The sequence below is a fragment of the Elgaria multicarinata genome, chromosome 15 (genome assembly GCF_023053635.1).
Source record: "Elgaria multicarinata webbii isolate HBS135686 ecotype San Diego chromosome 15, rElgMul1.1.pri, whole genome shotgun sequence".
In the NCBI taxonomy this organism is placed as follows: Eukaryota; Metazoa; Chordata; class Lepidosauria; order Squamata; family Anguidae; genus Elgaria; species Elgaria multicarinata.
In genome coordinates, this window is record NC_086185.1 from 14011026 (window position 1) to 14038309 (window position 27284).

The 27284-nt window shown below is 47.0% G+C and overlaps 1 protein-coding gene across 1 annotated transcript in view; it reads right to left on the bottom strand.

Moving 5' to 3' along the window:
- F8 (coagulation factor VIII) overlaps positions 1–26029 on the bottom strand; it is a 56458-nt gene extending 30429 nt beyond the window's left edge. Inside the window, exons 1-11 of the mRNA XM_063141875.1 lie at positions 25724–26029; positions 18434–18534; positions 16263–16385; positions 14079–14291; positions 12662–12733; positions 12423–12512; positions 11492–11713; positions 6483–6732; positions 4852–5026; positions 3271–3364; positions 1090–1301 (exon numbers count right to left, since the gene is read on the bottom strand). Coding sequence (XP_062997945.1) covers positions 1090–1301; positions 3271–3364; positions 4852–5026; positions 6483–6732; positions 11492–11713; positions 12423–12512; positions 12662–12733; positions 14079–14291; positions 16263–16385; positions 18434–18534; positions 25724–25854 — 1683 coding nt within the window. The 5' untranslated portion in view covers positions 25855–26029. The remainder of the gene's footprint in view (positions 1–1089; positions 1302–3270; positions 3365–4851; positions 5027–6482; positions 6733–11491; positions 11714–12422; positions 12513–12661; positions 12734–14078; positions 14292–16262; positions 16386–18433; positions 18535–25723) is intronic.
- Between the last annotated feature and the right edge of the window lie 1255 nt (positions 26030–27284).

Consider the following 27284-nt stretch of genomic DNA (forward strand, 5'->3'; position numbering starts at 1 on the left):
GAACCTGATCTCCTGGCCCTTCCCCATCTTTGCTGCCCTCTTCTGAACACATTCCAATTTAAATGGCAGTGCCCCAACCTGGACAGAATACCCCAGGGGGGATCCGCACGTCGCTCCCAGAGCACTTCTATGCGACCCCAGAGCACCCCGAAAACGATAGTCTGACTTCCCTGTAAAAGAAACAAGGAAGAGCCATCCATGCCGCCGCCGCCGCCGCCAACGACGACGACGAGGAGAGCTCTCCGCCGGAGAGGAGAGCTCAGCAAAAGAAGGCGGGGTGAAGAGCGGAAGAAGCTCTCTAACCCGCCTTCTTTTGCCGAGCTCTCCTCTCCGGCGGAGAGCTCTCCTCGTCATCATCGGCGATGGCGAAATGGATGGCTCTTCCTCGTTTCTTTTACAGGGAAGTCAGACTATCGTTTTCGGGGTGCTCTGGGGTCGCATAGAAGCGCTCTGGGAGCGACGTGCGGATCCCCCCCAGGTGAAGTATGACCAAAGCAGGACAAAGCAGTACCGTTACATCTCATGATCTGGACCTCTAGGTGATGAACCACAACTCCCATAATCCCTGACCATTGGCTGTGTTAGCTGGGCCAATAGGAGTTGTAGTCCAAAATATCTGGAGGGCACCAGGTTGCCTGCCTGCCCCAGATCGGGACACTATACATTTGCTGATGCAGCCTAGAACTGCTTTTTAGCTGCCCCATCACACTGCTGACTCACATTTCGCTTGTGGTCAACTAAAACCCCTAGATCCTTTTCACACGTACTGCCGTCAAGCCGGACATCACCCATCCAATATTTGTAATCTGTTTACCCCTGGAAAGGATGCCCTTGCAAGCTGCTTATAGAATCTTAGAGTTGGAAGGGACCTCAAAGGTCATTAAGTCCAACCTCCCCACCACCACCAATGTAGGGAATCCAGTATATGGTGCTTTCCTCTTGCCTGGTTTCAAATGCTTTTGCCTTCTCTTACCTATCCGACAAGGCATTAGGGCTCTCATCTACACAGCTGCGCATAACATGTCATTAGCCTCATGCCACCGTGAGAACATGTCTGCGCTTTCACCTCGAGTGCAGCACTGGACCAACCTGATGCCCTCTCTGGTCCATGGTCTCTTTAAAGCAGATCAGCAGGGGTCCAATAAGCCCAGACGCTAAATCCTTAGCTGGCCTGATTGAGCTGTAATAGTAGCGAGTCAGGCAGCGAGGGTCAGATCTTGTGGGGCCGTCTTCAGGCATGATGGTCCACCTGTACTTGAACACCTGGTTAGTTCGTATGGACGTGAGCTTCATGTCAAAACCTGGGAGGAGACAAACCACAAGACCAACTTGTCACTACTATATCTAGCCCCTGTTGGGATTATTGCAACTTCATTACTGGAAAGAGACAGTGTTGCCATTAAGTAGTTAATGCATGAGAACTAGGGGTGTGCACGGACCCCCCACTCTGCTTCACTTTAAGATCCGCCATTTTCGGATTGGCCCGCTCCGCCCCGCCCCCACTCCGCCTGTGCCCACTCCGCTCCGCTCGGAGCTCCGGATCCGGATCGGAGCTCCGGTCCCCCCCCATAGGGGGGGTTACCGGGCCCTGCCGCCATCGCCGCCCATGGGCTCAATTGGAGACGCTGATGGACCGCGGACGGAGGCAGGTAAGGGAGAGGAGGGCGGGGGGGTTACCGAGCCCTGCTGCTCTCACCGCATGGGCGACAGCGACAGCAGCAGGGCCCGGTAAACCCCACTTACCTTTCCGGCGGAGCTCCGGATCAAGGCGAAGGATCCGCCTTCACCTCGATCCTCTTCGCCACGCTCCGCCGGCCCCCCAATCCTCTTCGCCTCCGCCTTAAGGGCAGGCGAAGCCCCCCGCTCCGCTACTGCTTCTCCGGTCCGATTAGAAGTGGAGCACATCCCTAATGAGAACTGCATGATCCTAGCCTTAGGATCATCCAATGATCCTAGCCTTAGGATGATCCTAGCCTTAGGATCTCAATAGCCTACAGTGTGGTTTCCTGCTCCTCCCCTTCCTTTTCCCTCCTTGACTTCCCACCACTTCTGGGAGCACATGCGCCTACTTCTTTCCTGCTGGTGTTATAGAACAAAGATATGGACTGAACTAAACTCCTCTTGAATTCTACGCTGTGCTCTTCTAGTGCAGCCATAAGGAAGAGATAGGACACATCTTCTTCCATTTTAGGTTAACCACCGTTTATTGTGACATCCGAGCCCTAAACTCTGTTTAATCTTAACCAGCAGTTAGTGGGAAACAAACCAGCATCACAAGACATGATTTGAAGTTGGCTTGTTTCCACTAACCATAGTTAAGAATAACCGCAGCTTGTCCAAACTTGGACATCAGGATAAGCTGGGAGTTAGTCTAAAATAGAAATGGAAGTTTCCTCCTCATGGCCACACTGGAGGAGAAGGAGGGAGGGGAAGACTGCACACACCAGAGGTTTGATCTTGTGATGCTAAACCATTGTTTTAGCATCACGTCTGATTGCAGCCATTGCCTAGGCTCCTTTCATTGTTTATAAGAATCGGTGAGAACTAGCGAGTAGGTGGCCGAAGATATCATTGATCCTGAGGCATAATCTCCTGTGTGTTCTGTGCCCACCCTTGCTTTAAAGGGTGTCTCAGCTTTGCTACAAGACAATATCTCTGGCTGTCTTACACAAGGGGGCAGCAACAGCCTTCAGAAAGCTAGATGGTAACCTGGCAAAAAAGGGAAGAAAGGGAAACGAGACGTGAGGCAACAGGATACGATAAGATGAGGAAAATTCCGCCAAGATTGGAACATGATTAAGAGCACGTAGCTGTCACTAGCATACAAAACCCAGCCGTGACGGGAAGCAAGGCGCTTTCTACACGCTTGCTTGCTGGGCAAGCATCCCACGTAGCTTGGGTTTCGTTTTCGAAGAAAAGCCCGTTTCTAGTGCTTAAAGACGCAAAGCTGGGCTTGCGCGTCGGTGGGGGAGCGGCTGGCGATATCTCATGCCAGAAGGGGCATAGGCAAATTTGGAAGCATTCAAGGGGCCCTGCATTGACACTTTCCCTTCATGCTTAGCAGAAGCTGAATAAATGGCAGGCAATTGTGCAAATATAGGCACCGTTACTGTAATGCACATAATTCTATTTAGGGTAGAGATCTTAAGTTTTGTGCTTACTTTGGCACAAAATATCTCTTTCTCTCTCTCTCAAATAAGAGTATACACAGGTCCTGCCCATATCCCCCACACATCCATCTCCTTTGAGGTTCTCTTTGCCCATTCTTACGTCTGGTGGTCACCATCCGTTTCCATGAAGTGACATTGGTGATACCATGGGGGTAAATGTTGTACGGCCGGCTGGCCTTATTCTTAAATGTTATCTGAAATGACAGTTTGCACATATCCATCAGAGTACTTACAGACTTGTCAGAGACCCCAGACCAGGTATAACAATATCATTTCTCAAGGACAGTACATTGTTCAAAACAGGGGCGGGAAACTGGTGGCTTTTCCAAACGTTGTTGGACTCCAACTCCCATCAATAATAATAATAATAATAATAATAATAATAATAATAATAATTTTATTTGTTACCCGCCTCTCCCTCTGGATCAAGGCGGGGTACAACACAAATACAAACACAATAAAATACATCTAACTAATTAAAACATTTAAAACTGATACATTATTAAAAGCAGCAAATTATTAAAAGGCATCTTAAAATTCAACTGGGTAGGCCTGCCGGAAGAGATCAGTCTTTATGGCTTTCTTAAATTCCGGAAGACTGTTAAGTTGACGAATCTCTCCCAGCAAGTCATTCCACAAACTGGGAGCGGCAGAAGAAAAGGTCCTCTGGGTAATAATTGTCAGCCTTGTTTTTGTTGGCTGGAGTAAATTCTTCCCAGAGGACCTGAGTGTGGGGCGCGGATTGTATGGGAGAAGGTGATCCCGCAGGTAACCTGGACCCAAACCATGTAGGGCTTTAAAGCCTGGACTCAATGGCCTTATAGCCCCCCCTTCCAATTCAATTCTTGTATGATCAGCCACAGCCAGCATGCCCAAGGGTCAGGGAGGACAGGAGTTCAATAACATCTAGAGTTCAATAACATCTGGAGTTCAATAACATCTGGAGCACATCTGAAGGACAACCATTTCCCCACTCCTGACCTACAGCATAGTTTAAGTCAACCTTCCCCAACCTGGTCCCCTCCACATGTTTTGGACAACAGCTCTCATCAGCCCCAGCCAGCATTGCCAATGGTCAGGAATACTGAGAGTTATATTTCAAAACATCTGGAGGGCACCAGGTTGAGGAAGGCTGATACAGGATGATTGTAAACAAGCTGCAGTGAACCCAAGACTTGTGTTCGCTCACTCCCCTGTTCTCTTTCTCCTTCATACACAAGAGGAGAGTGAAGGTTTCTGCTTTCACTTTAGAACAAGCCACCATTCCATGTTACATACCAACTCAGGGGACCGTGGTTTGTTCTAACCAAAGTTAATTAACCAAACCAGGATTCGTTGTGGCTTGTTTTAAACACAGTTAATTAATCCAACCTGGATGAATAAGGTTTGGTTAGAGCAAACCACAGTTCCTTGAGTTCATATGTAACACAGAATTGTGGTTTGTTCTAAAGTGAACGTTGAAGCTTTTACTCTCCTCTTTTCAGAGATGACGTGGGAGGAGAGGAGAAGGGCAGCATGAGAGGCCAAGACTTGTTGTTACTTATTCACAATCACCTAACTATAGTTTAAGACACTGATCATATGAACAAGGCCTGTATCTGATAAAGGACAGCAAGGACAGGTGCAATTCATGGCCCTTTCAAGCTCTTTGTTGGACCTCCGTCTATTTCTCATCTCTTACCACAAACTCATCGCCAACTTCTCCTTTGAGGACAGGCCCCAGAATTCCCATGTGATCTGGCTTTGAGGCCTTCCGCCTTGTGAAGGTCTCATCTTCATATTCCACAAACATCACTTTCTTATACTTGGAGCCAATCCGGTGGGGACCACTTTCCAGAAACTGACTAGTGTAAGCACTGCAGGAGAAGAAGGGGGAGAAGGTTCCAGGATGAGCTGAAATCAGATCTATGAGGTCACTGTGGCCATCACTCTGCCTTCTAAGAGACACACCTGCCAGGTACGTATCCCTCTGATCATTGACTGTCTGGGAAGGGCTTCTTGGAGTACTGACAGGGCAATGTCAGGGAGTTGGCATCACTGGATACCTGTCAAGGCCTACACTCCCAGTAGAGTGTGGGTCAGCCCAGTGCTGATCCATGGATCTATCATGTTCTCCAGCCTCAATCCCCCCTCTGGTTCATAGGAGAACTCAGATGGGGAGGAGGCTTCATGCAATAACCCATCATCTAGTATTGAGGACCTTCCATACCAGAGGACATGGCTTTACCAGACTCCATGGGCCAGCCAAATCAGACAATGGCCCTTTCAGAAGTAGTCTGAAGGAGTTAACAGCAGTCTAGATCTGCCACCCTTCAGGAGGCCTCTGCATGTTGCTGAGACAACTGCTCTTCGTAGGAGAGTTTCAGCCAGTGTACTGTCCAGGGTCCTGACAGCCCTTTCAGGACCCTGCATGGCCTGATGAGACCTGCCTATATTGGACATGTCCTTGCTGTGCCAGACATGATCCAGTCTTTCTAGGGAGTCCCACCACTGCTGCCCAATCTCCCCTGGGAAGCCCTATGGCAGGACAGGGCAGGAGCCTCCTGGCGCTGCTGCTTTCTGCCTCTTCACCAAACTTCTCCAAGCAAGTGAGCAATGAGAGAAGCAAAGAGAAGGAGTGTGGCCTCTGTTTGTCTTGCCCTCTCCCTCCATGCAGTGGAGTGGATTGGATCCAGACAGAGAGGACAAACTTAACGGGCTGAGCTGAGAGTGAGGAGGAGTAAATGGCCCCACGCAGGGCATCATGCCCAGCAAAACACCCCCAAAACCTGGAGCTGGACTTGGGAGTGGCATTGACCTGGATCAGCAGCCCAGATGGGGAGGAAGGCAGGTGGTTGACCTGATCTGGATTACATTGCCCCTCTCCATGCAATTTGTAGAGGGGGGGGAAGTACCATTTCGCTCCAATGACAGCTTTCCCCCCCCCAATGCAAATTGCAGGTGCAACACACACACACACACTCCAATCTGGATCAGGACCACAGCAGGAAGCAAAGGATTAAAGTCTCAGCCCCGCCCCCTCCTCATCCAGATCAGAGACCCCACAGTGGGCAGTTTGTGAAAAAGGAAGCTTGCGCACGAGGGCAAACGGCATGATGCACGTGGGTAATTTGGTCCTGAGCAACTTCTCACATTCAGTTGTAACCCAGATCCTCACACCTGGCCCAATCTGGTATCCAATCTCTAGTAGCCTCCCTGTCGGTCAAGACCTTTCCCACCCCTGTGGCCCATCTGATTGACCGCTGCCTACTTGCAACTGACTTGGGCCTTCCCGCAGACTGTCACAGAAACACAACTGTCCGGGGCCATTACCTGTCCAGGTAGGTGGGCTTGATTGGGGCATAGTCCCATTCAACTTCCTCTGCTGCGATGTAATGCTTCCAGATCGAAGGCCGCCATTTGACCCGGGAACGGCCAACGACCCTGGGCTCAAACTCCCCCATGTTGAACACCATGCTTTCCAGATCATCCTCACTGTAATCTTCGTAGTCGTCCTCCGGTTCTGCTACCCTCATCTTCTTCTCTGGACAGATTTCCACTGTCACCAAAGCTTCCATGCCAGCTAGAAGCAAAAGGCAGGCACAGTCACTTTCCTTCATGAGCCTGCTTCATTTTCCTAGCACTGGAGATCAAGGCCTAGTTCCCAGCATCTGGACTGTACCACTTCAGATTGCCAAGAGGGCTCTACCAGCTGCAGGTTTCGGAGGGCCTTTGAGCAAGACACCCTCAATGGGTCCCAGTGGAGGCTGGTGGAAATACCTTGGGCAGCCCCTCCTCCCCATCTGAATCAGTTCCTATATCTTTTTCGAGCATGTCTTCAGAGGTGCTAGACCCAATCTCTGCAGTGGGCCTGTTCAGACGACACGCTAAGCCATGGTTAGGTGGCTAACCCCTTTGTCGCAAATGGTTTGTGAGTGTGTTTAAACCATGGTTATGAAGCCACCATGGTTAGGAATGGTTCACACAACACATGAAATCATGGTTCACACAACACACTGAGGCCGTTGCTAGACGAGGCCTTAACGCAGTGTGAGGCCCGGTCTATCGGGGTAATTGCTTACCCAAAATATAGCAGAGTGCGAAAATAGCAGCAGCGTAGAGTCTGGAAATGGTTTCAGCTTGAATTTAGGAACAAAAAGAAGCACTCACGGTCTTTGGTCAGTAAGAAGCTTTACTGACACTAAATAAATTACTTACAGAATAAATGGTCATATATACAGTCCTTTCACAGTACAGCAACAACGTAGCAGTATAACATCAGCAGTAAGTTCCAGCAGTAAGTTCCAGCAGTAGGAAGCCATACAACATGGACTTCTTAAATACACTTTTCTCCTTGGCCCAATTAACCAATAGTCTCTTCATCTTGTACATCTCGTACCGCACGTAGGCCAGGGAAGAATCTGCTTCATACTGGACTTCTCCTGGCAGAGACAATCTGGCCAAGGACATCTTTTTAACTCTTTAGAGTCCTTTTCCTTCTGTGGTTAAAAAACTAACCACAACACCCTTTCATTTTTAACTACAGAAAAAATACAATTTACATTTCATTACATTTCACCTGTAAGAAATCAACTTTACATGTTTACAACAATCCCAACATTGTGTACATTTCTCTGTGTGTTACATTTCCCAGAGACTTATTTATATGTAAGCTTTTCTTTTCTTCTTCTTCCAAGCACTGTTGAAAAACTTTGTGCTTTGGGGCGTTGAACTACTTTGCAATCTTCCAATTTGCAAACTTTCAGCAATTTTAAAACTTTCTGCTTCTGGCTTTTTAGGTAATTTCCTTTGGAAACTTTTCTACCTCTACACCAAGGTAACACCTAAATTTCCCCAGAGACTTCAGTTTCAACCCTTCCTGCAGCTTTGGGCTGAGTTTTCTTGAATGTGGTCTTGGGAACTCCCTGCCACCAGTAGACGAACCACTAGCTCCACAATCATGTACTCTTTTGCTTGCCCCTTTGCATACAGACACGTGTGTTTGAAAACACCCCCTTTCAGTTTTCGCTGCCTGAAAACACTTTTCTTGCTCTTGTTCAGACAATTTCAACACATCACTGTAACTCTCAGGTTCAGACTTCACATAACAAACACTGAATTCATCTGAATACTTTAAAGGTGGAATTCCTTTGTTTTTTCTTTGTGAACGACGAGGTACACTGGCAATTTCTTCCTCCCTTTCATTTCCCTCCTCCCTTCCACTTTTGGGAGTGGAAACACTCTTCTCAGAGATGTGAGGGCTCTGAGAAGTTAACCCCTGAGTTACTGTTTTCTCCTGGTTGTTCACAGTTTCTAACAGAACTTGGGAACCTTGTATCCTGTCCCAACCTGCCTCCTGAAAAGTAGCAGACCTAGAAACAACCACCTTCCCATGACTTAGGGAAAAACGCCAAGATTTGGATTGCATGCCTGAATAACCCACAAAACGTAATTTCACAGACTTGGTTTCACCTTTAGATCTTTTGGACTTTGGGATATGCACGTATGCCCAAGACCCCCATGTTCTCAAGTGAGACAAATCTGGCTTTGAACCAAAAAGTAAACAGTAAGGCGAACTGCCTGTAACCCTGCTCCAGGTTCTATTACACAGATAGTTTGCGGTTAAAAATGCTTCTCCCCACAAATCTTGCTCAGCGTTTGCATCAGCCATTAGAGAATCTTTCTTCATTTGAAGTACTCCAATTCTTCTCTCAATTGACCCATTTTGAAAAGGAGTTTGGGGATCTATTAACCTGTGTGTGATTCCTGTTTTCCTAAACCACTCACAGAACCTTCCAGAAACAAACTCACCCCCACGGTCCGACTGCACAGAAATAATGGGCTTGTTAAAGAACTTTTCCGCCCAAGTTTTCCAATCCCTAAAAGTTTCAAAAGCTTCTGATTTTCGCTTCAGTAAATAACACCAACTAAAGCGTGTGTAATCATCCAGAATTACAAGCACGTAACTGGATCCCCCTTGTGTAGGCGTGAATGGCCCTACCAAGTCAATAAACACCAGTTCAAAAGGCTTTTGTGACACCCTGTCACTTTTCCTGCAGATGTTCTGCACCCGGGATTTGGTCTGATGACAGATTGAACAATCCAAGAAATTTTTACAGTTTCGCAAGCTTAACCCTGTACACACTTGAGGCATGTGACTTAACACTTTAAAACTTGCATGACCTAAACGCCTGTGCAACTCATGAACACAATTTTTATGGTCTGGCACGTTACCAGTTTGTGCCACCCTTTCTTTACCTGCACCCATGTAAAACAGTCCATTTTTAACATGTCCCAGTGCCACATTTTGTCCATCCTTAATCACTTGGCACTCATCCTTCTGAAACGTAACAACGTATCCTTCAGACGTTAGAGCACTAACAGAAAGGAGACAAAAATCTAAATCTGGAACATACAGAACCTGTTCACACTCCTTCTGCAGACATGGAACGTAGCAACAGCCAATTCCTTCCACCCTCGACGTTCGTCCATCTGCAAGCGTGATTGACTTCACCTTGCTTGGTTCCAACTTCCGAAACGCCTCTGGATTATTAGAAATTGTTCTGGACGACGCAGAATCAATCAGCCAAACCTCTTGGGCCTCGTTACACCTCACTGTGGCTGAGACAAATGCATTCGAGCATTCCTTCTCCTCTCCAGCCTGTGTAACTCCCTTCTTCCTCTTTTTACAGAAGCGTTTGATATGACCCGGCTGTTTGCAAAAATAACACTCTCTTATTGCAACTGCGGTTCTCTCCACATTGTTGTCTTGGAAACACTTATCTTTCTGCATTCTTTCTCTGCTGCCAAGGGCTGACTGCTTAACCCTTTCCTGGCAGTTTTCCTCCTTCCTGGAAAGACGCCGTTTCTCTTCTTGGAGCAAACGACCCGTCAAATAATGAAGAGTGAGTTCATCAGTCTTCATACTTTCCAGACTGGTTGTCAGAATGTCCCAGCTTTGAGGCAACGACCCCAAAATCAGGTAGCACTTATGCTCTTCCGTAAAAACGATTCCGACCTCCTGCAACTGGACAAATAGAGATCTCACCTGTTGGAGATGATTTGCCAAACTTCCAGCCTCCTCCAACTTTAACCGATACAGCTCTCTGGTGAGGCTCAGCCGTGTGCTTGCCGACGCACGCACATAAATCTGTCTCAGCGCATTCCAGCTGTCTCTTGCCGTCTCATCTCTGTTGATATGGACAATTTGCGAGTCCTCCATACTCAAGACAATGTTTGCTTTGGCCCTTTCATTCTGCTCTTCCCACACTTGTGCTTCTTGAGCAGTCTGACCAACCGGCCTCGGGACACTCACGACGTTCCAACATCTGTCCCGCTTCAAAAACATTTCCATCTTGAATGACCACGTTAAGTAATTTCTCTCATTCAGCCGTTCCACCGGAATACTGGATGCCATCTGAACCTGGGCCATCCTCACCGGCTGGGCTGGAGCGCGACTCACACTGGATACAGACCCGTCTGAGCTCGATGAACTGCCTGAGCTCGACTCCGTCTTTCCCTCCAGCGTTCCTTTGCTCTCAAGCTTTCCAGCAACCAAAAATTATGCCTTCCAGACTTTCTCTGGGCGCATAACCTATCGGGGTAATTGCTTACCCAAAATATAGCAGAGTGCGAAAATAGCAGCAGCGTAGAGTCTGGAAATGGTTTCAGCTTGAATTTAGGAACAAAAAGAAGCACTCACGGTCTTTGGTCAGTAAGAAGCTTTACTGACACTAAATAAATTACTTACAGAATAAATGGTCATATATACAGTCCTTTCACAGTACAGCAACAACGTAGCAGTATAACATCAGCAGTAAGTTCCAGCAGTAAGTTCCAGCAGTAGGAAGCCATACAACATGGACTTCTTAAATACACTTTTCTCCTTGGCCCAATTAACCAATAGTCTCTTCATCTTGTACATCTCGTACCGCACGTAGGCCAGGGAAGAATCTGCTTCATACTGGACTTCTCCTGGCAGAGACAATCTGGCCAAGGACATCTTTTTAACTCTTTAGAGTCCTTTTCCTTCTGTGGTTAAAAAACTAACCACAAATCCAGATGACGCACAGGGGATTCCAGGGTCAGGCCGGGCTAAGACCTCGCTTGAACCGGGATAAGCGGATTCAAGACATAATGTTTAGCTCAAAAACATTAAGACATAATGTTTAGCTCAAAAGACATAATGTTTAGCTCAAAATGCTTAACTACTCTGACTTAGAGCGTTGTCTGAATAGGGTCAGTATCTCCTACCAACTCAACCTTCCTTTTGTTTGAAGCATGGACAAGGGTTCTCCATCTTGGATCCCTTCTTAGAACCTCTTCTTTCCCATAGCTGTTACCTTGCTGGTGTGACGGGATCTGGCAGAACATCCGAAACGTGCCACTGGTGCTGGGCGTCGTCTCAGCAGTGAGGAAAGTGGCCGGGGAGATGTCCAGTGTTGCACGGCGGTGGTGACTCACGAGGAAAGTGTGGCCCTCAAAGAAAATGGAATGGACTTCGGGCCTGGTGCCCAGGCCAATGACATACCAGTAGACTGGTCTCTTCTGGCAGACCTTGAGGCCTGCAAGGAAAAGATACAAACAAACAAAAGATATGCCAAATGAGGAGGATCCTCAGTTTATGGCCAACTAGTGCTCCTGCAGGTTGGATCTGGCCCTGGAAAATTATTATTATTATTATTATTATTATTATTATTATTATTATTATTATTATTTTGTGTAGGGCTGGCCAGACATTTTGTAGTGGAGGCTGGTGGCTCCGATGTCAGTACAGTGGTGAATCCATTCCAGGTTTCAGTCAGAACCGGTCAGAGCTCTAAAGGAGTGATTCAAGGAGTTTAGCACATTGACTGGTTTTAACTGAAACCTGGAGCGGATTCATCACTGTACTGACATCGGAGCCGCCAGCTTCCTTGGTGCCTGAGGTGAAGGAGAAGATGGTGCCCCCCTCCCATTCCGTGGTCCTCTACATAGCTCTGATGGCCATGGGTCAGCAGCACATAGGGCTAGTGGTTCCTGATTCTAGCTCCAGCAGTTTATGACAGCGGCAAAATACCAGGGCCGGCCCTACCATGAGGCAGGGTGAAGCAGGCTGATTCGGTTGGCAGAGTGAAAGCAGGAAACAGTTTCTGAATTGGCACAACGAGACTTTTGAAGGTCTTGTCCCTAGCTTAACTCTTGGGGCTTAGTCATCCCTCTTTTGCCATCTGTCAATCATCCCCATCACTTCTTTCTCTTTTCCTTGAGAGGAAGCAAAGAGGTAGCACTTACCAGGCAGGGAGTTGTGCACAAAGCCATTGATGGTGTGTAGCTGGGCCCTGTTGTCCATGGAGGCATTGGATTTGGAGTACCAGCTGTTGCCTGATTGGAGACATTTGATGGGGAGGAAGTGATGAATAAATCCCAAAGGAAGCTGAAATTCACTAGGGATGGTTTTATTCTGTGAAAACATATACAACTGAAGGGTAAACCAGGCCTCTCTTTTTCCCCACCCTCCTCATATCACTTACCTTCATCAAACACTGAGAAAAGCAGCACAAATTCTTGTAAGGTGCTCCGGGCTCCTGTATTCTCCAGGGTCCCTGCAAGTAAGAGATCTATCTATAGGATCATTAAAAAAAAACCACTGGTGCCTCCCAAGACACCTTGTACATGCATGAGTCAGGAGGTCCAGGGTTCAAATCTCACCCTAGCCATGAAATCATTGGTTGGGCTTAAGGGAGCCACTATTTTTCATCCTTAACACACGGCCCTGCCACATTCTGCTCAATGTGGATAATAACATTGGACCATTTAACAGGAGTGTCGTTCAACAGCCTTCCCCAACTTGATGCCTTTCAGATGTGTTAGACTGCAATTCCCATCATTCCAAGACAGCGTGGCCAAGGAGAGGAGCTGCAGTTCAACAGATCTGGAGCACATCAGGTTGGGAAAGGCTGTTGTAAGAGTTCCAAAATAATGTAGGAAAATATTTGGACCATTTTAGAAAAACGCTATGTCAATGCTAGGTATACAAATTACTCGTGGAGCAAATTGTAAACATCAAATAACAACAACAACAACAACAACCAAATAAGTATCCATTTACAATGGCGTCTATGTCCCACCCATTCAAATAGTGTTAGGTCTTCAATCCATTGCATTAGAGGAGCTGAACATAAGGTCTGCCTTGGTTGAAGTTTATGTATAAGTCTTAGAAAACCATTTACATTTCATATGTATGTATTGAAATTAATGTATTCAAATTTATGTCGCCACAATTTTTCCCTTTCCCTTTTTGTTTTGTTGAAATTTCACAATAAAATTGTTGATGATGATGATTGCACAGAGCTCCTAACAAAAATTTAAAATATACAATAAAACATTAAAGATAAATACAGTATAGATTCTTAGGGTGACCATATAAAAAGGAGGACAGGGCTCCTGGATCTTTAACAGTTGCATAGAAAAGGGAATTTCAGCAGGTGTCATTTGTATATATGGAGAAGCTGGTGAAATTTCCTCTTCATCCCAACAGTTAAAGCTGCAGGAGCTATACTAAAGTCACCAGATTTAAAAGGGCAGGGCACCTGCAGCTTTAATTGCTGTGATGAAGAGGAAATTTCCCCAGATTCCCCATATATATAAATGACACCTGCTGAAATTATCTTTTCAATACAACTGTAAAAGATACAGAAGCCCTGTCCTCCTTTTCATATGGTCACCATAATATAGATCAATTGCCTAATCTCACCAAGGCAACTCAAGCAGCCTTCACCAACCCAGCTCTCCAGAAGAGTTGGGGACAACAATTCCCAGAATCCCCTGTTTGGAGAAGGTCGATCTAATGAATGCTTGCAAAGACAGCACGCAATGGGATGGTAATATACTGGCGTGGGAAGAAGCCCTTTCCTAGTGAAAGGTCTCTTCTGTTGCCAGGTGACTTACCTGGCTTACAGACAAGCAGTGCCCCAATCAAGCCCGAGTTGGTGTCCTTGACGCTGTCCACGTGAGAGGAGTAGGCGTAGGTTAAACAGTTTGGGTCAGACCCGGTTGGCCCTTGATCCTGTAAGATCTCCCACACATAAGTGTGGGTCTGGCCAGGTATCACTGCATCATCCTCTTTCTCTGGCCAGCTGGTATCATCATCATAGCCTGCCCCTGAAACCAGAAAATGTGTCCCTCCGTTGTAATCAGGGTTGTTAAACCCCAATCAGGGCTTGTCCTAGAGCAAAGTGTCCCCCGTCTGCCCCATTCCATTTCTTCGAGTTTTGAATGCCATTTTTTAAAATGTGTATTTATAGCCCATTTCAAAGCTGGGATGTATCATTTGCATGCAAGCCTTAGGGTGATGGTGTGTCCTACTTGAAGAACTGCCAGAGGACTGTCCTCTAGTTGAAGGCATCCTCGGTTTGAAGGACTGTCTGGTTCAAGATTTTTGCTTTAGGAGACTGTTAATGGGCAATTAATCCACCCTATCGACTTTCAGTTTCGGTGCAGAATTGAGACCTGAGCTCTTTTCCTGCTTTTCTGCTACCTAACCTCTAGGTGGCAGTGTGGTATAGCAGAATAGCAGAAATACACAAGTAAAAAAGGATTTTCTTTTGCTTTTACAATTAAATGCCGCATTTTCCCTGCTCTAAAAAACCCCCTCTCTGACAGTACCCTTAGATACAGAAGTGAAACTGGAGGGTGATGTCATCATCTAAACCCCCCCAGTAAACAATCATGAGTACAGAATGACAAGTGCGTGATAAATTTCTCATGTAGAAAAGCCCCAAACTTGCTTTAAAAGGAAAGGTAAAGAACCCTACAAAATGAGAGCAACAGGGGACACCACACTAAAGGATCTTCTCCTGGTGGACTCCAATCGGGACAAAGGTCCATGTAGAACCAACAGGAGTATGCCCTCCAATGACCAGGCAGGTTGGTAAGGGAGAAGGCCCTCTCTCAGATATCCTATTGAGCTAGCATAGAATCATAGAATAGCAGAGTTGGAAGGGGTTAGGGTTAACCCTACAAGGCCATCGAGTCCAACCCCCTGCTCAATGCAGGAATCCACCCTAAAGCATCCCTGACAGATGGTTGTCCAGCTGCCTCTTGAATGCCTCTAGCGTGGGAGAGCCCACAACCTCCCTAGGTAACTGATTCCATTGTCGTACTACTCTAACAATCAGCAAGTTTTTCCTGATGTCCAGCTGGAATCTGGCTTCCTTTAACTTGAGCCCGTTATTCCGTGTCCTGCACTCTGGGAGGATCGAGAAGAGATCCTGGCCCTCCTCTGTGTGACAACCTTTTAAGTATTTGAAGAGGGCTCTCATGTCTCCCCTCAATCTTCTCTTCTCCAGGCTAAACATGCCCAGTTCTTTCAGTCTCTCTTCATAGGGCTTTGTTTCCAGACCCCTGATCATCCTGGTTGCCCTCTTCTGAACACGCTCCAGCTTGTCTGTGTCCTTCTTGAATTGGTGTGGTGCTTCAGTTTGAAGGATTAAATGGAAAGGAGGAGGAGCTAAGCTTTGGAGTGTTTGGGGCGTGGCCCTTCACAGGAACAGGCCAAAGCTAGCTGAAGGCTCATACAGCTGATAACAATCCCCAATCACCACACTCCCCATAAAAGACTTCCATGAATTCAGAAGCGACCCTGGAAGCAACTATTGTTTTGGTGCCTTGTCTTCGTCGCTTGCATACCAGCTCCTTGATCTTGCCTGGACTTATCCTGACCTTGGACCGGACCCTGACTACGTTTTGACGCCTTCTTGATTCCTGTATTGTTGACCCGGCTTTGAACAGATACTTTGGCTTTTGACCACAGACTGTTGACTTTTCCCTTCTGCTTATCGAGTGTAACACTGGTGATTTACGACACTTGGGTCTTGAATGGGCAATAGAGACCCATGAGCTTCACAAAACATCTGTCTTTGGTGGAGATGAAATGAAAAGTGATAGCCCTGGTTTGTTTACATGGATCAACACAGCTGCTTGCATTTTTGTACTCTCCTTGGGGCGGTGGCTATGGGGACTGTGTGACGAGCACCTCCATTTCAAAATTTACCCCTACACCACTGAGTGCAACAATGATTTTGCTCAGCATGAGTGGGCCGGGCAGGAGGAGCGTCTGTGTGTGAAACTCACCTTCTGAAGCTTTCCAGTAGGACACCCCTATGGCATGGATGCTGAACGGCTGGGAAGCCAGGTTCTTAAAGGTTACAACCACCTTGTCGTGGACTTCTGCTTGGATGGTGGGGCCCAAAAGACCTGAGGAAGAGAAGAGGGGGAGAACGAAGATGATGAGGGGAATCACAGTTCATGGTTGTGCACACCCACTCTCCAGTTTGGCCAATTTGGGCTTTCTCTGCTGTGGCACCCCGGTTGTGGAATGAGCTCCCCAGAGAGGTCCGCCTGGCGCCTACACTGTACTGCTTTCGTCGCCAGCTGAAGACCTTTTTATTCTCTCAATATTTTAACACTTAATTTTAACCTAAATTTAAATCTTACTGTTTTAACTCTGTATTTTAATCTTATATCAATTTTGCTGTGTGGTTTTATCCTGGTTGTGCTTTTTATACCGTATTTTGTAATTGTGCTTTTTACCTGTTGGTTGTTTTATTTTGGTTTTAATTTTTGTGAACCGCCCAGAGAGCTTCGGCTATTGGGCAGTATAAAAATGTAATAAATAAATAAATAAATAAATGTAGTGCTACCCGAGTTTGGTTTCTTTTGAATGAATGAGCCCTGAGGACTTATCATATTTTCATAATCCTAGTGTAAAGCCCATATAATGCAAATGTGGCTCTTACATAGGGAATCCCCCCTCCAAAATTTGCAGGGGTGCAACCCTCCATCACATGCCCTGATTAGCCTCCTCTGTCCCCTTTCCTGCTGGAGGCAACAGCCTAACCACGTGGCTGCATGCAGGGCCAGGCTTCACATGACATTGCTTGGCCGAGCAGGGCTGTCTGTCATCCCGCTGGCGGAAGGGCAGCCCTGCCTGTTTGGCACGGAGGAAACGAATTGCTATTAAAGCTCGAGCTTTGAACTTTTTAGAACTTTTGAAATTTTCTGCACATCTACACTGCTCAAGCTTTCGTTGAAAATAAAAATGAGCAAAATCGGTCTGGTAGACCTTGAGCAGTAAGCCTTACACTACTGTGGATTTGTATAAGATTGGCTTTATTTACAAATGTGTGGGGAGAGCGTAAGTGGAGGCCAAAGATGGTCTTACAAGGCAGCAGATCAGATCCCCAGAGGCACCTTCAGACACTGGGCAGGATTAGAACCAAGATGTGGAAATTACAGCAAAGCAGATTTCACCTTAACATTAGGAGAACCTTCCTAGCACTAAGAGCTGTTGGACAGTGGAGGAGACTGCCTTGGGACAAGATGGTGGATTTTCCTTCACGGTGGAAGTATTTAACCAGAGGGGACATAGCTCAGTGGTAGAGCACCTGCTTTGCATGCAGAAGGGCCCAGGTTCGAACCCCGGCTTCTCCAGGTAGGGCGAGGGAAGAATCTTGCCTGGAACCCTCAAGAGCTGCTGCCAGTCAGTGCTGACAATACTGAGGTAGACGAACAATGGTCTGGCTCAGTATAAGGCAGCTTTCTATGTTCCAGAGGCTGGACAGCCATCTGTCAGGATGTCTTCATTTAGCCTTCCCCAATTTGGTGCCTCCAAGATATATTAAACTACATTTGGGCCATAGCTAGACTTAAGGTTTATCCCTGGATCGTCCAGGGGTCAAACCTGTTCATCTAGGGCCGTAGCTAGACCTAAGGTTTATCCCAGGATTGTCCTGGGGTCAAACCTGTTCATCTAGGTGCCACACAGGGGATTGAGTGCTTCGGCAGGGGCGAACCCTGGATGATCCCAGGATAAACCTTAGGTCTAGCTGTGGCCTCAGTTTCAGAAGCCAGCCCAACTGGGCAAGTTCATCTGGGAACAGGAAGTCCTCCATGTAACCTGGCCACAAAGTGTTTAGGGCTTTAGAGGTTAAAACCAGTGTTTTGACTTCTGCTCAGAAATAGACCGGAAGCCAGTGTAAATGTTTCACAGCTGGCAAGATATGTTCCATACATCCAGCTCCGGTTAGTTCTGGTATGTTGTACTAGCAGCAGTTTCCGAACACTCTCCAAAGGCAGCCCCGCAAGCAACGCATTGCAGTAATCTAACTGAGACGTTACCAGTGCATGAATAAGCGTAGCCAGGCTATTTCTATCCAGGAGAAGCTGCAATTGCCACATCAGATGAAGCTAAGCTAGCGAAAAGTGCACGTCTTAAACTCAAAGAGAGAGCGCTTTCAGCTTACCCATCCAGGCAGGCTTGGATTTAGTTTGCTTGAAGGTAGAGTCTGTATATTCCACATATACAGCCTTCCTGTACTGAGTGGATGGAGTGGAGGACGACACCCTGGGAAATGGAAAAGAATATTGGTCAGTGAAAGGTCTGAGATCTATGCTGCCTGCATTTGCTTTGAATCCCATGTTGCTGTTGGAGTTGTTACACCCTTCAAACAATAAGTACTACCTAGAATGGCCTTACAAAAATGGAGAAACGATGACAATCCATTAGAAAATAAGCACGCAGCATTAAAAACCGCAGAACTGACACCAAGGAAAGCAGCAACGGACATAAGGAAAAACAGCGGCAGAACTAGGTACGAAAAGCTTGCATGAATACAAAAAAAGCACCCGTCGGTTTAGAAGATAAAGAATCATAAAAAGGGAGAACAGGAACCTTGAAGCTGCTCATCCAAAAAAAGCAACATTTGGACGGCAAGCTGAAGAGCAGGCAGTAAGGTCAGTTGGTCACAATTTCCCCACAACGGTGAGATGTATTTTTTCCCCAGTTTCAACTATGGTCACTATTTCTAAATGTGCATCCATGGATATAAATGGGCATATTCACCTTTTATGCAAACCTGTGTCCTTCTGGGTTGTTGTTATTTGGATGCATTCCTTGTTTGGGGGCAATGCATTGTAAGTGGCCACCCTAGTTTGTTATTAGTTGGGGCCGGCACCAAGAGTAGGTATGGTGGGGCACCAGCCAAGGGCCCCCACACCAGCCCAGTGACAAGAGCTGCCTGTACTTGCCCCTCCTCTTCACCTTGCAGCCTACTTCTTCACCTCCTTCTTGTGCTGATTCAGACAACAGTGGTGGTGAGAAGGAGGAGCAGGAGATTTAGCCTGGAGAAGAGAAGATTGAGGGGAGACATAATAGCGCTCTTCAAGTGCTTGAAAGGTTGTCACACGGAGGAGGGCCAGGATCTCTTCTGGATCCTCCCAGAGTGCAGGACACGGAACAACGGGCTCAAGTGACAGGAAGCCAGATTCCGGCTGGACATCAGGAAAAACTTCCTGACTGTTAGAGCAGTATGACAATGGGACCAGTTACCTAGGGAGGTTGTGGGCTCTCCCACGCTAGAGGCCTTCAAGGTGCAGCTGGACCTTGAAGGTGCATCCGTCAGGGATGCTTTAAGGTGGATTCCTGCACTGAGCAGGGGGTTGGACTCGATGGCCTTACAGGCCCCTTCCAACTCTATGATTCTATGAGATGCCACTGTCTCCCTGGCTCTCTGCCTTTTGAACACGCAAGTGGGATCAATGATGAGGAAGAGGGTAAGAAAGAAACAAAGCAGCTGGTGACCATGACAGTAAAAATGCAGACTCACCGAGGGAGGGGGCCCAGGGCCCCTCAAAAAACTAGAGCCCACTGTTATGAGTATTCAGCAGCCTTCCCTAACCTGGGGTTGTATCCAATGATTTCATTCAATATTAGTCCAACTTAAGTCCCATTCATTCCAATGGCTATAACCCCCAATGCCCTCCAGATGTGCCAGACTACAAGTCCCATCATCCTCAGCCAGCACTGGATGGGGATTGTTGGAGTTCTAGTCTGACACATCTAAAAGACCTCAGGGCTGGGGAAGGCTGCTACATAGGAAGAGGCCCAGTGATGGCCCTGGACTACCTGCCGGCAATTGGTGTCCTAGCCAACCATGAAATTGGCTCGCCCACCCTCAAACGCCCAGGACAGATCCAGTCTGAGGTGTTTTTTTGGCAAACTAGGAAACATTCTGCCCCTATTTTCCCTTCAATGTTTTTTTTTAAATGTATTTCTTTAAACAGAGTCAAACGATTCGGTTTCTCCATCCGTCCGTCTGTCCAACTAACATTTCTGTGATCACAAAAAATAAAGTCACTGTTACATCCTTTCCAGCCAAGATATACAGCGGAGCACGTTTTTTCTTGTGCATAAATTCCTGTGATCATCGGTACATTATCAACATAATATGAAACAATGACGTCTTCATTATTTTATTTGTATTTTTTTTTTTAAAAAAAATGTATTCCCTCCCCCCCCCTCCGAAATTTGGTGCCCCACTTTACTTGGTGTCCTAGACGACTGCCTAGTTTGCCTCTATGATGAACCCTTTCCCTGCTTCGTGTGCTGGAATCCACAGCCTCGAATCTCTTTACCCAGTTCCTTTTTAATTTTTTTTGTTTTAAAATGCCTTTCACGTTGAGATGAGACCATATCATCATCGACTCATATCATATCAGTAGATGATTTCCAGCAGATCCCAGCCTGTTTATTTACAGTGGAGCACCTGTCTTAGGGAACCAGAAAACTGAGCCCTGTCATTACGGCTTTATTGCTGGTAGTATCTGCCATCTCTGGAGACCCGCTGAGCATCTTCCAAAGGACAAGAAGCGTCGGACTTCCAGGAATGGGCTTTGGCAAGCCTGAAGCTCTCCAATCATGTTTCTTTAGGGTGATGACTCAGACCAGCCAAGGAAATCCGGAATTTGGGAGCAAGTGGGGGGAAAACAAGCAAGCGTAGGTGTGGATAATATTGAGTCTGATTTCATGCAGTTATGGACCCGCACTGGTGCCATGGAACAAACTCTGGCCTGGGCAGAGAATCCAGCCCTTTAAAGTTCAGCGATGAATCATGCTGGGAATATTCTAGTGTGGTCTTGCTTCAGCCTCGTTCTCAAGAAACATCAGAAAGCACAAGCAAAGGTGATGTTCGCTCAGGATCAAACGCTTGAGGAAAGTTTGGACTGGTCCCCAAAGGGCCCTAGAGCTTCTCTGCCTCTGAGGGTCAGGGTCAGAGTGAGCGTCCTCCCCCCGACCCCAAAACAAAGCCAAGACAGTGTGAGAACATTACGGCTGCCTGTTCGAAGTCATTAGGCGTCTTTAGTCTGTAAAAATTGATATCGGGAAGCCAAAGAAAACAGCCCCTTCCATTGTTTGAGTTTCCAACCACGGCCTCCCTTCCCTGGCTAGGAAGCAAGAGTTGTGACTTTTGAGCTGGAAGGCAAAGCAGCTCATTCCTCGCCGCCACCCCCCCCCCCGTGGAAAAGGAGGGGCCGTGTCACGTAGAATCATAGAAAGGATCTCAAAAGGTCATCTAGTCCAACCCGCCTGCCCACCAATGCAGGAACTAGGTAAATATTATGCAGAAGGCTACATGTGCCCTTGTGCTTAAAATTTAAGCTGACACTGATCATAATTGCTGCTTTGTGATGGGTGGGGGTCAGGGTGTTTACATAAGTACTTCAAAAAAGTGCAGATGGCAGTGTCATCTTAGAAGAGGGATTCCCCACTCCCTTTTCATGAAGCTGCTGTTTTAGAAGAGGCATTCCCCCCCCCCTTCTTATGCAGTCCTCAGGGGCACTCCTTTAACTATCTTACATGATTTGTTCAGAGATTATTGTAGAGCTCTTAATATTTTTAACAGCAGCAGCTTCCAGATAGAAATTTAGAAGGTGAAGTCTTCCCTGGCATGGCGATAACCCTAGACTACTCAAATCATGGACACTGTAACACAGTCTTTCCTTGGCAAGCGTAAAGAGGAGTGGATTTGGAGACAACTTATTTGGGATAAAGAAGCTTTCGGTGTTCTGTTACGGTGGATAACTGGAAGAACATTTGGTTATCGGCGAAAGAACAGCTCAACTTGACAACCTCGGTTGGAGCCAAAGGGGGGGGGGGATTCTCAAGAACACTGAACTTCTCCTTTAAACAGTATAATGAGTTGATAAACACTCATCTTAGTCAAAAAAAGAATTTAATGGTACTCTGTAGTTGTGTTTGGAGTCTGAAATATGAGTCCTCTCTTGTGCATTTCCACCTTTGTATAGAATAAAACACCTGCAGGGCACTATTGGAGAAGAATGGCGTAGCGATTGCCTTCCAAGTGAATCCAGGAGCTCTGAAGGGAGTCCAGTAAAAAAAGGCAGAGTGCTGTAACTATGCGCATGCCGGATTTAGACTGGCGGGGACAGCAGGGGAGACCCAAGTTCAAATCCCTGTTCAACTGCAAGGCTGATTGGATGTTTTTGAGCCAGTGAACCTAACCTGCATTGCAGGGTTGTTGTAAGCAATGAAGGGTGAGATTAATATGAAAATGATTTCGGAGGGGCATCTAAGGGGGTGTCTATATGGGGGTGTTGTTTGTACAACACAGAAGCCACCGTGGAGCCATCCTAGGGCTTCCCCCCAAAGCACCAAATGAAAAAGTCAGGGACTTACCCTAACTTCTTTCACCGCACCAAGGCGAAGATGGTGGCGGAGGCATGGCTGGGCAGATGGTGACCTCATTGGTCTCCATCTGCCCAAACAGGGGGAAAGGGCAGGCCAGTGAGCCAAATGGCCGCTGGAAGACCTCTGCACTTCTCTAGCGTGGGAATCATAGAATCACAGAATAGTAGAGTTGGAAGGGGCCTACAAGGCCATCTAGTCCAACCCCCTGCTCAATGCAGGAATCCACCCTAAAGCATCCCTGACAGATGGTAGTCCAGCTGCCTCTTGAAGGCCTCTAGTGTGGGTGAGCCCACAACCTCCCTAGGTAACAGATTCCATCGTCGTACTGCTCTAACAGTCAGGAGGTTTTTCGTGATGTCCAGCTGGAATCTGGCTTCCTGTAACTTGAGCCTGTTATTCCATGTCCTGCACTCTGGGATGATGGAGAAGAGATCCTGGTCCTCCTCTGTGTGACAACTGTTTAAGTATTTGAAGAGTGCTATCATGTCTCCCCTCAATCTTCTCTTCTCCAGGCTAAACATGCCCAGTTCTTTCAGTCTCTCTTCATAGGGCTTTGTTTCCAGATCCCTGATCATCCTGGTTGCCCTCCTCTGAACACGCTCCAGCTTGTCTGCGTCCTTCTTGAATTGTGGAGCCCAGACCTGGACGCAATACTCTAGATGAGGCCTAACCAGGGCTGAATAGAGAGGAACCAGTACCTCACGTGATTTGGAAGCTATACTTCTATTAATGCAGCCCAAAATAGCATTGGTCTTTCTTGCAGCCATATTGCACTGTTGGCTCATATTCAGCTTGCATTCTACAACAATTTCAAGATCCAAGAAGGATGCTTGGCGGGGAAAAGGTAAGAAAAACCATGGAGGGACATGCAGATGAACAGCAGCGCTCATGCGGCAATGCGCATTGATGTGGCGGAGCGGCGGCAGCTCCTCCTCTTCTGATGCAAACCCTGTGCTCGCGCCTTAGCATGGGAACAACCCCACAGGAGCGCAAGGTTTAGGGGGCTTATGGCGCCAAAGCACTGCCATCAAGCCCAGTACTGTACACTCCAGGGGTACACAATGTGCAGCCTATGAGCCTCATGTGCCCTCGCCCCATGGTCATTTCTGTGAACCCTTTCCCCTGCTGCCACCAAGTTAACAACGAGCTTTGTCACACCAGCGTTATACTGTGCAATCACTGCGAATTGCATGCAAAAGACTCAGAAGTTTTCCACCTTATAATCTGCTTTGATTGTGAAGTACTCCCATGCATCCTGCCTTAATTGTGCAATAAAGCCAAAAGATTCGCCATATAGAAAGCTTCATCCCACGTACCTGCTTCCCTCGGATTATCCCCATAGCACTAAGCTTTCGCGGTTATTGTTGTTTTTGCTACCGGGCGACAGCGATCCTTCGCTTACCAGGAAGTGAGTTTAGGGGGGGGGAATGTGAAAAAATCCTTAAAAAATCAACGGATGACCCAATTCAATTCAAGTTTGGTATGCTTAAAGCTTTCCCTAATATCGATTACTGTGCCAATTTTGGTGTCTTTATCTTTAAAGCTCACGCAGATGTAAGCATTTCTTTAAAATCCTGCTCCTGCGCCCCAGCAGCGGCTCGGAAAATACGCTCAAAAAGTAGGGGCTAAATACGGCGAATCCTTTTTGCTTTATTGCACAATTAAGGCAGGTTGCATGGGAGTACTTCACAATCCAAGCAGATTATAAAGTGGAAGGGCTTCTGAGTCCTTTGCATGCAATTCGCAGTGATTGCACAGTATAACGCTGGTGTGATAAAGCTCTTAGCCCCTACTTTTTCAGCATATCTCCCGAGCCCTCCCTTTCCTTCCCACTTGACAAAGTGGCCCTTCACCAACTGATGCCCATGAAAAGGCCTCAAAGGGGGGGGTCTACACTACTACTTTAAAGCACTTTAAAGCGCTTTATAACAGTTTTGACAACTGTTGGGGCCCAGGACACACTGCATATACAGTTTTCAAAACGTTTTCAAAGTGCTTTAAAGCGCTTTAAAAGCAGTTGTGTAGATCCCCCCTAAGGATGACACCACTAGAGTTGCTACCTTTAATTTTTTTAAAAAAAATGCTTCCCACCCCTTCAATCCTGGATTAGGCAGTTGAATGGAGACAGGATAAATCAGGAGGAAGAAACAGGAGCTGGCCAGGAGCAAGTGCCTATTGGTTAAGGCAGGCATGGGGGCTATACGTGGCTCAAAGGGCCTTTACTGCACTCCCCATAGGTGCCTCGGTCACCCTGCTACCGAATTCCCTGCCTCCCTAGCTGATTTCCCCATCACCCGTGCTCTCCAGAAATTCTCATACCAACGATTCTTTTTCCTGTTGCTGGTAGCCACAAAGGAAGCGCTATCTATACTTGGAATTGTTGGGATGTAGGCACACGTGTGTGTGTGTGTGTATACAGGCTGTATCCAACAGTGTCATTTCACTAGAGCATATAATATCATGCCAGTGGAAACCAAGTTCCGAACATTGCGCAAGGGGAGAATCCAACCCAAGTCCCACTTGCGTAACGGTCCGCTAGCATTTCTGTGCCTGTTTACATGAAAGGAAAAGGCCAGGGAGCTCTGCTAGTGCAACCATCTCTTCTGCTAATGATATGCTGGATTTAGGCCTGTGTGTGCATGTGTGTGTACATGCATATTGCCCACAGCCCTCAGCCCACATCGCATGCAGCCCTCAGGGCTGAAAAAATTGTGCATCCCTGGGCTAGGGGACAAAGCCAAGAAAAAATAGTATGTGTTACAGTCAGAGCCTGACATATCATAGGAAGAGAGGGATGCAACCCTCCTCCACTCAAAGCATGTACTTGCACCAAATTTATTTATTTATTTATTGCATTTCTATACTGTCCGATAAAGATCTGTTGAGCCTAGAACGTGGTTTTACTGGTTAGGCCAGTAAATGTATGACAGTAAAATTGTGAGACTGTTGGTAACCTTGTATATACACACACACACGACAACAACAATGCACACCATCTCAAACTAACGCAGGGAAGCCTTGATAGATAACAAATGACTCTCTTTACCCCTTCTGGCTGACAGGCGCATAGTCCCAATCTGTTTCCACCGCCGCAATGTAGTATCTCCTGGTGATGCCGACGCTCCCCTTAAAGAGGCACCAGAGAATGGTGAATATGGACAAGGACTCGCTGCGCATGGTCCCACAGGAGCCCAAGAGGGCAGAGGCAGGTCCGGTTCAAAGAGGAACCCAGGTGGGAAAGAAGGTGAAGGTTGCCAGGCGTGTTCACCACCCCTTCATCTTCCAAACAAGGGAAGCGGAGAACTGGAGATCAACCAGGGCACTGCAGGTCTGGGTGAGGCACCCGTGCGCTTTTGATATGTCACCGGGCGGGGAATCATGGTCGTACACTATGAGCACGCTGGGATGTGTGAGCAAGCGTCTGGGTGGGGAGCAACAGGATGGGAGAGGGGAAAAGCAAGAGGAAAAGGAGTGGGGCAGAGTTTAACCTCTTTATCGCTGCAGGATGCCAGCTCCAATAGTAGGCTGAGCCAGCTTTTCTCCAACCCTGCATCCTCTGGATTTGTCCTACTACAACCCCCATCACCCACAGTGAGCACTGGCTGGGGGTGACAGGGGTTGTAGTACCCCACATCTGGAGGGTGCTGGGTTGGGAAAGGTTTGGTTTACATAAGAACAGGCTTTCTGGACCAGGCGAAATCTGTTCCATCAATATTTATGTATTTGTTACTTGATATCTCCCCTTTCCAGTCATGCCATTGCTAATTGCATGGATGTCCTCTGGTCTGATTTGGCTCTTGATAGAGAAAGGTCTGTGGTGAGCCTGGAATTAACAGGTTTTTCTGAGTCAGTGTTCTGACAAAAACAGAAGAGAACTGAGGAAATTCCCCCACCAGGCCTATTCACTTTCTTCATGGTCAAAACAACCCATCTTCCTCCCTCGGTCCCAGCCAAGAACTGATGTGAGATGATTCACCAAAATGTTTTATGCAAATCCTCTCTCTCTCTCTCTCTCTCTCTCTCTCTCTCTCTGTCAGTATCACAATATTTAGGGGTTATTATTAACCATGAGGGACAGGATCTTGCCTTCCTATGCAAAAAAAGAAAGAACTATTTCTGTTTGAGAACTATTTATTTTTTGGAAAGGTGTCGTGTGCTCCCCGCTTCTCTGCAAAAGTTCCATCCTTTTAAAAAGCGCTTTATCTGCACTAACCTGACCATATTCCCAGAATTAGGGTGACCGTGTGCCCCACTTTATAGAGGATGGTCCTCTTTTTCAAGATGTTCTCGATTTGAATGGCTGTCTAGACTACATCCAGTTTAGGGTGGCCATATGGAAAGGAGGACAGGGCTCCTGTATCTTTAACGTTTGTATAGAAAGGAGAATTTCAACAGGTGTCATTTCTATGCATGCAGCACCTGGTGAAATTCCCTCTTCATCACAACAGTTAAAGCTGCAAGAGTTATACTAGAGTGACCAGATTCAAAAGAGGGAAGGGCTCCTGCAGCTTTAACTGCTGTGATGAAGAGGGAATTTCACTAGGTGTTGCATGCATACAAATGACACCTGCTGAAATTCTCTTTTCCATACAACTATTAAAGATACA